The 9,075-nt window shown below is 38.4% G+C and overlaps 1 protein-coding gene across 3 annotated transcripts in view; it reads right to left on the bottom strand.

The window, feature by feature from the left end:
• Positions 1-287: 287 nt before the first annotated feature.
• Positions 288-9,075, bottom strand: part of LOC101848431 (uroporphyrinogen-III synthase) — a 31,698-nt gene continuing 22,910 nt past the window's right edge. For 2 of the 3 annotated variants that reach the window (XM_013082370.2, XM_013082369.2), the window contains exons 3-7: positions 7,593-7,755; positions 6,596-6,658; positions 5,985-6,062; positions 5,198-5,281; positions 3,414-4,113 (exon numbers count right to left, since the gene is read on the bottom strand). In XM_013082370.2, the coding sequence (XP_012937824.1) occupies positions 3,752-4,113; positions 5,198-5,281; positions 5,985-6,062; positions 6,596-6,658; positions 7,593-7,755 (750 nt within the window). In that variant the 3' untranslated portion in view covers positions 3,414-3,751. Of the gene's footprint in view, positions 895-2,184; positions 2,281-3,413; positions 4,114-5,197; positions 5,282-5,984; positions 6,063-6,595; positions 6,659-7,592; positions 7,756-9,075 lie in introns of those variants that run through there. The other variant, XM_005098050.3, reaches the window with a different exon arrangement.

Genomic DNA, 9,075 nt, shown 5'->3' with positions numbered 1-9,075 from the left:
TTAAACCAAACACTCAGAGATAGAACCAAAAGAAAAACAAATATCTCCAGGGAGTATGAAAATCAAGAGGGCAGATTTCAGATGTTAAATTAAATACCCAAGTCTGGAGAAATACAAATGTTTACACCTATTTGATTGGTCAATTTGAGATACGACTTTTCACTCAGTAGGATCAGAACATAATAATGACATACCTGTTGATTTCAAATATAAGGCGGGACTGTTTTAAGTGGATAATATATAGTTTTCTCTCAAAAACAGTGAGGAAAGAGTCCATCTCCTTCATATCCTGCTTTTTCTTTATTTCCAAGCATCACAATCTTAGGCTGAGAACGTGTCATAATTCTCTTTTCACAGTTCACAATGTTATCTGATTTTTCAACCTTGCATGAACTGCTGTGTTCATGCAACATTTAAACGGTCATGGTATAGCACTGTTGATTACTGGTCTTCAAAATAACATTTTTGTTCTCACTGTCAATCCAAACTATGGCTGGAAATACAAGAGATGACCAATAAGCAAATGAAAGTTTAGAGGCATCAAAAACATTGGGGAGAATAATTGGTAAGAACCTGCATCCACTCGTAAAACTTTATAGTATTGGGTCAAACCCTAGGGCATGACTTAGTACCAAAAAGAAAACCTCAACAAAATTTGCACAGCACAGTTCACAGTTTTGAGACATCACACAAAACAATGAATGGCATTTACCATAAGTGTATAAGGCACAAATGTAAGGATAATCTTAGAGCACACCATTCCATACTAGCTCCTTGCAAAGGTCACGACAGTACTTGCAGCAGGCTTTGTGGCTCTGGCTTTGCTGCAACAGCATATGGCTCGTAGCCATGTTCTCTGACTGCCTTGTTTACAGAGGGACCCAGAGCAATAATCTGACAGAAAAGAGAAGAGAAAAAGAAAAATGAAACTACATTAAATTCAATAAACTGAGGTAGATTTTATAACTCAGTGGGTGTTGCTTCTATCGACTGTCATTCAGAAAGTGTGGTATAAGTACAAGACCGTTTTCAACTTTACAAATTTATCTAAGAGGAAAAGAGATTGGGGAGGGGGGGGGGGAGAGAGAGAAGCAGAGAGAGAGAGAGAGGAAGAGAGAGAGAGAGAGAGAGAGGGGGGGGGAGGAGGAGACGAGGGAGAGAGTGGGCATCAGTTAGTTTTCTCTCTCTAACAACCAATCAGATGGAGGGGACTCTCTAAACAACCAAGTTTCATGACATCCAGTTATGGGTTCAAATGTGGGTCAAGCCCTATCACTCTCCAGTATGATATCAAGTGAGTGAACTATGCACCTCCCATGGTTTATGTTCACATTGCTATCAACATTTTCAATAAGCAAGCGTGTTATCATATGTCTTGTGAATTAATGAGTAAAAGATTTTCAGAGTTGGTTTAACCTCTTTGTTGCCTTATGGCTTCAGTGGTGCATCACGAAAATGCCCTCTTTTCAGCTTTATCCGCACTAATCACCTGGCTTCTGGCTCTAATTGTTTAATTGTTCTGTGCAGTCTTATCTATAAGCATTTGGGGATTCGGAATCAGGAATAACAAATTTCGCATATAAGTACCAAATTTGTTGGTATTACTTTATTGCTACGCTTGCAAATGATCGATGAAAACAGGTCTACTTTTGCTGATGACTGCATGCTCTCACAAAATGTAAATGGATAAACATCAAAGTTACTAAAAACAAGGCAGAAAAATTATCTTTTTGACACAAGTTTGCAAGCTTTTCGAGATTATGAGTGAAGTAAAGAAAGTGATATGATCAAAGACTCCGGGTCCGAAATAGGCCATAAAAGGGCTAGATCTAGACCATAATTCCACTAACACTGAGTCATAAGACAGCTATCTAGGCTTGAAACCTCAGCTGAAAATCAGAGCTGACAATAGGAATGCAAGCCCCTTGGCAACGAAAGGGTTATAAAGCATTGACAAGTTCGGACTTTTCCTTGCCAAATACAAATGAGTTGACGAGGAATAAAAAAGTTTCATTTTTGTTTAGTCTGGCAATCCATAATTTGAAATCATCACACTCATGAACTGGTAGGTGCCTTTCACCCTGTTGGTGATTTGTCTCTGAAAATAAATTTTTGGGTTCAAGAACCATGGGTAACTGACTACTAGTATGGGGGGTTGGGGGGGGGGAGATGTGCAATACTCACCTTGACTTTATCTAAAGGCAGTGTCTCGGGTGTAACAAGCTGATGGACAAACTGGAAGCAAGAGGGACTGAAGAAAACTGCATACTCGGGAGTACCCTGGGGATCAAGACATCAAGTGACACTGAAACTTTGCCCAGATTGTAACAGACTATTTGTTTACAAAGTGCTGGAAGACTAAGAAAGAGGAAGGGGGGTTGTGGCTAGCATGATAAAATTATAGAATAGGAGAGAGACTGTCTTCAAAGAAATAAAAGTTCTTGTGATTATGATAAACAGCAGAAAGAAGTGAGAAGCGCAACAGTGTATCCACTATTTGAAAATTTTTACAGGCTCTGAGTAATGACATTATCTCAAAGCTGTAAACTTTCTTCGATCCTATCCACATGATTAGCCTCCAAAATCTAAGAGCTCTGTCACAAAAATGCGCACACTAATCCCTAGTAAAATTAGCATAAAATTAATACTTCATTTTTATAAAAAATTAATTAAAAGTTTAATTTTCAATAAATATACGCACAGTGACTCTTAATAACAGCCGGGGTTATCAATGTTGGCATAGTTTTATGACCACAGGTGTTAATGGTTAAGATCATATAGGAGGTGGGCTTCTTTGAATCTACCCATCAAGCCAAACCATGGTTGAGGGGGACACATTTCAGAAGAAGAACAGAGACATTTGATATTCTTCCCAAAAAGGTTGAATTTGTGTCTTTTAGGTGCAAGATGAAGAACCTATCCTCTTACCACAGACAACAATGCTGTTTTCAGAAACAAAAATTACACGTAAGAGATAAAAAAGACTTCTTTACACTTGGTAGTTCAAGAGTGTACAACCTGAGACATTTCAGAAGGAGACCTAAGTCTTGTGGGCTGATAGTTGGATAAAAACAATTTATTTTTCCATTTTATCCTTACAGCAAATTCTGCCATAATTTTATGCCATTCTACAAATACTTACTCTAAACAGGAGTATTCCTGTTGTAATATGAGAATCATGACAATGACAATGACAATCTTTATTCATCTCGCAGGGAGAAATTTGTCTTGGTCGTTAACAATGGCAGTAGACGTTACAAAAGTTAGACTTAAAGGTGCACTCACGCAAACGCACAACAAGACAGGACATTAGGCCAAGTAAATACATGTCTCACGGGCTGGGACAACCCGCTCCTTTAAAACATTCATTCTCTCTCTCTCTGTTTCATTTGTAGCACTGTGTGTTCAGTAACCTCACTGCAGTTGGTACGAATGAATTTCTATATCTGTCTGTTCTTGCTTTTTTGGAAATGGAATAAGGAAAGTTTCAGACATACAGTCCAAACAGAAACAGTAAAAGAGCTCCAAAACAAGCAGAGCCGATGTAAACACGACCTTGTCGCCGCAGGAGCAGCGCCAAAAAAAAATTTACTTTTTAACCTACAAAGTAAGTCAGCTTTTGATGCTTTTCGCTATTTCCTCAACACTATTTCTTTTATCAGCAATAACCTTGTACAATTCACAAAATATATGCTCTTTGCTATATTTGAATTTATGAAATGAGCTCCAGAGACAGTGACATGAACATGATTTATGAGTATTGCAAGACATTTTGTGTATTTTGTCCCCCAAAAAGAATAGTTGATATTAAGAATAAAGATCCCCCATCAGGGCAGAGCTGCTGACTGGAGTTGTCTTTAGGCCATTCCCAAAGGGGGGATGTTAACATGTTCTTACGCATAGTAGAATTGTAAATGGGCTGTTGCGAGCGCTGTAAACTAAAACTAAAAAGAATAAAGAGAATGAACTTAATTAACAACCAGTCAGACCACATCCTCAAAAACCCCACTTGAGTAAGGTAACATACATAGTTTTCAAAGCTCTTGAGTAGAACATCTTGTAGCTCCTCATTTGGACAAGTTTCATAGGCGACCACTTCTGTCAGAGATATATCTGTAAAAAACACAAACCTTCATATTATGCATGGAACAACACAAACAAAAAATTACAAATTTAAATCTCTCAAAAATGAATGATGACAGGAGGAAATATCTTGAAATTATGAATATGAAAACCATCTCATGCCTATACTTATAGATATAGACAGAAGCAATTCTCATTAAAAAAGAAAAAGAAATTTTCTATGCAAGACAAAGCAATCTGAATGTCTACAGCTCATCACAACCAAAGTGTCAATGGTATTCTATCTCGCTCCTGTAGCTTTGTTTGCCTTCATATACTTGGTAGACTTTTAAATTTTGTCAAAAGTTGGTTTAGGGATACAGCATGTCGGCTTGTGAAACTTCTTGTATGGGAAGACGATTACTCCTTTGACACACACTTTTATTAACATATCTACATTCAAATTCATGTGGCCAAGACTATTGAACCCTATGATTTTTTCATACTGTCTGTTATTGCTATTTTCCTTGTCAATGGAGCACCCCCATAAAGACCAATATGTTCCTTCTCCAAATCTTGCTGAAAGTACCCTGCGATCTGATGCATGAAGACACATAAATAGTTTTCAGAAACGTGAAGACAAAAAAGGAGTTGTCTAACAAGAAAACACAAGTTCCTAGTTCTGCTTTAGTTTTAGTAGAGGTTTTACTGCGCTTGCAACTGCATAAGGTCATATGAGCGCCAATGGGTGGATGTCAATAGAGAAGTCCTCACAGGGAATCAGACTTACTCTGCTCATCTCTCTAGCTTCAACAGCACAAAGTCTGCTTCGACTATCAAGGCATCCCAGAAATAAGGGTCACAAGAGTGTGACAAACATACAAAAGAAGTGGAGGAAAAATGACGATAGTAAGGATTAGGAAAGAAAAAGCAGCAGTTCCTTGTTGCAGTTCAGGTACAGATATGAGCATGACATCTATGAATCAGCCTATTTACAATTCTGCTGTGCATAAGAACAAGTTAATGTCCTCCCTTTGGGAATGGCCTAAAGACACTTCCAGTCAGTAGCACCCCTCTGGGGAGTAGTTCCTAATTCTCAGAAGAAGGTGCACAGCAATGCTACAAATTAACTCACCGTGTTTTGACAAGGAATCAGGAAGTGTATCTCTCCTCAAACTGGAGCAAGGAAACAACATTGGTCGTTTGTCTTGGGGATCTCCTGTGACAGACATAATAATAAAAATGTAAGGAAAATATAAAACAGGTTTCCATATTTTGTCTCTAAATCAAGTGCCTTATTAAATTTTATTAGCAAGCAGTCCAGGGAAGATCAGAAGAAAAACAAAGACATCAAATGCATAAACTGAGAACTCCACTAGCTGAAACTCAGCTTAAACATTTTTAATGGAACTGAAGTAATTGAAGACTGACACAAAACATGACTTTAAGGAAACTCACAAAATACAACTCACATACAAATAATTTTTCCTTCCACCAAATCTTTATAATACAATTGAAAATGATCAAGTTTGTAGCAGTTAGAATACAACCCATTTTTCAAAAGTTCCATTCTTTGAAACAGTTATAAGGAAAGAGGTCAACTCTCTAGCAGGGCAGACACAACTGTAGATAATAAACAAAGTATTTTAAGTTTCATATTAAGTGTTATATCCCTTGGTGGGTTGAGAATAACAAAGAGATCCACCCTCCAGAGGTGGAATAACATGCTTGACCATACAAGCTTAGAAGATAGTGTAGTGATATTTTAGTGAATTTCTCTCTAATATCTTTAGTCCCTTCTTCTTAATTCTAACTACAGAGGCAAATCCTTCACCTTAAACATGACATGTTTGTGTCTGGCAGGTCATTAAAATATATTAGAAAGGCACTCGCAAAAGTTTGGAAATTAGTGTGTAACTTACTGCATTTTATGATCAGTTGTGAAAGCACTTCTGCGTTTCCTGTCTCCTCTCCAGTTGGAACAAAGCCAGCTTTCTTGGCTGAAATATGAAATGCAGTAGAATTAGAAAAGGGAGAACATGACAATTCAAGCGTAGAGCAAATTTGCATGGACACCATCAAGACTTATCACATTTGAGCAAAAAAACTTTCCTATAAGAACCAACAAACTGCTGCTATTGGTGAAAATTCCACTTGGTAAAGAAAATAAACAATGATGTAAAAAACCAAAACCAAATGCTATATTTGTACTTTCCTGAAATACGTCAGGTAATGATAGACAAGACGGAATATAAATCAAACAAATCATGGTCTACATGTACATATTGACAAAACACACCATACTAATACACACATCATGGACCACCTGGGCCCTCAAACTGACATTGGAATATAAAGATGTTTCTTTTACTTGCATGAGACAGCTAGGGTGCACATACTATCTCTTTTTTGTAATATGTATGACCCTCCTCATATATAAATTACAAAGTTGAAACCAGGTTGAAAAGGTTATTCTAAAATTAAATCTGAAAGTTTCATTTCAAATCTCTGAGAACCTCTTGAATGCACTTACCAGCCAATGCAGTCGCCTGACCAACCACAAAACAGGTGATGTCCGCAAACCTCGAAAGCTCACCTGATAATGAAAGTGCCAAAATAATTTTTTTTAAAAGTAATATAAATTCATTTAATCGCAAAAGCCCCTTTACATTTCACTTTGTTTCCCAGTTTATAAGAGCCCTTTAGAAAGTCCTGTTTCTCCACCCTGAGTAGCAGGCCAAAATGAAAATGGATACCTGGCAATCTGTAGTGACAGAGTATGTGCTGATTTAAAATAGTGTCACATGCCCAGTAGGCTGTGACCATGTATGTCCCCAAGGGACTAAAAAATTAAATAGCAATAACCTGGCCAACTAGGGGAATTATTGACACTGTGAAAGAGCCTTCTGCCCAAGATTGTAAATAGTCAAACCAACTTAAAATTTATAACTTTTCACAAAAGTATAGTGAGAATCTTAGACAAAGCCAGTCTGCACACACACACCATTGATATGGAAGCTAACACAAGCAAATAGCTCACCTGATACATTGAACCTTTGAACCCCCCCCCCCCCAAATCATAGTCCTAGAATATTTTTTTTTCTTCTAAGACCTTCTGAGATCTGCCAGTCCTATTACAGACTGAGATTTAAATGAATGTACCCTCGTTCTGGAAGGGAAGTTACAAATATACCACACCACACACATCTGTTCTATCTTTCTGAACTCCTTCTTTTCTTGAATCCCCAGACCATGCACTGCGCATTCAAAGTGACTTATCCTAGAATGAGCATCGATAAGTAAGTATTTTAAATGATCTTTGGTGTAGCAGTTAGGCACTTCGCCATCATAAGCAGATCTAGTTCGACTCCTGAGTGGGGAGAATTTCTATCGAATATCTGTCTTTCTTCTGGTATGATATATTTCTCTCAGCCTGGGATAAAACTCGCCTCCAAAATGATTTAAATTATGTCGATGTGGGCATAAAAAAAACTACATAAAAAAGAAAGTAAGTATTTAGGTATTGTTACCTGTCGAGACACTGAGGACAGCTTCTACAGCTCTGGTGCTGGTGAAAATGACAGCGGAGAAGAGATGCAGAGCAGCTACGTGGGTCTGCAGGGCAGTCTCATTGCAGAACTTGAAAGACAGAACGGGAACTACGACCGGGGAGAAGCCTGCTGACGTCAGCACCTGGTCAGATACACGTGATATAAGACTTGATACACAAGACTCTGAAGCACATTAAGACAATGGCAACGTGCTAGTTGCATCCGTCTTTTAAAAAAATGTTTAAATGTAAGTGTTTTTTGTGTCTCATCGACACAATTTAGGTCAATAAGGAGGCGGGCTTCCAACTGTCCATGTCAGGACCACACTGGGCTGAGAGGGATACAACCTAGCAGAAAGACCGAGATACTCAATATTTTTTTCAAATCCATTCCAGAAATCGAACTCTGGTCTCTTGCATGTGAAAGCGAAGCGCTAAACCGCTACACCACAGGCGCCGGTAGTCGCAAATAATGACGCGCAACAAAGCACCTGGTCGAAAAAAAAAACCGCGTACCAGGCATGATGGAGGACAACTATGGTTATTTTCTCAGGCTCTCAGCATCCTTGTTCTCAAGGTAAATAAGGGGGCCCTCGTGGTCAAGAGGTACCGTGTTCGCCTCTCATTCAATAGGCCCCGGGTTCGAAACCTTACAATGACGAGATCCCTTGGTGGCCCCGAGTAAGTTTTGGCACCACTTGGGCAAAATTCAAAATAAATTCCTACCAAACCGGAAAATGTTTATTAATGTGTTCCGCGTGCCCATGTGACCTTATGTAGTTGTGAGCGCCGTAAAACATTCACCAAAACAAAGGTAAAGTATCGAGTCTTATCAGAATATATTATACTCCCAACAAAAAACAAAAACAAAAATAACACAAAGCCCAAAATAAAATGCTCCTCGGAGGCTAGACAACGCCTGCTAAATTATATCTAGATCTAGTCACCCCCTTTCTTACGAATACAGCATTGTTAAAGTTTACAGCATCTTTATTTCGAACGTAAACTAAGTGCGCATTCAGAAGCGTAAGGAATAATCGAGCATTATTACGGAAGCCGAAAGAAAATCAAAGATATTAGAGCTAGCTACATTGTAGTATAAGAGATGCAGCTCATTCGAATCATGCATTTTTCCTCAAGACCATTTTTCAAAGTGTAAGCAAAATAAGCATTTAAAACACCAAACATCTGAAAGATGCCCTCAAAACACAAACAGTGCAAGGCAACCCCCCAAAAAAAAACAACAACAAACAAAACAAAACAAACAAACAACCAGAAACACACACACACAACAAAAACAAACAACAACAACAAACACCCCCTCCCCCCCGGCTGGATAGCAGACTAATAAATGTACAAGAGATGGGAACAGTCCAAACTGACGTTCATTTACAAGAGAGCACGCAGGGCACACACACACACACACACACACTTTTCTTCTTAATTGTCAGAGAGAGAGAGAG

The sequence above is a fragment of the Aplysia californica genome, unplaced genomic scaffold, assembly GCF_000002075.1.
Source record: "Aplysia californica isolate F4 #8 unplaced genomic scaffold, AplCal3.0 scaffold00171, whole genome shotgun sequence".
Classification (NCBI taxonomy): domain Eukaryota; kingdom Metazoa; phylum Mollusca; class Gastropoda; order Aplysiida; family Aplysiidae; genus Aplysia; species Aplysia californica.
Note: the sequence above shows the minus strand (reverse complement) of the source record. Positions and strands in the feature narration are given on the sequence as shown.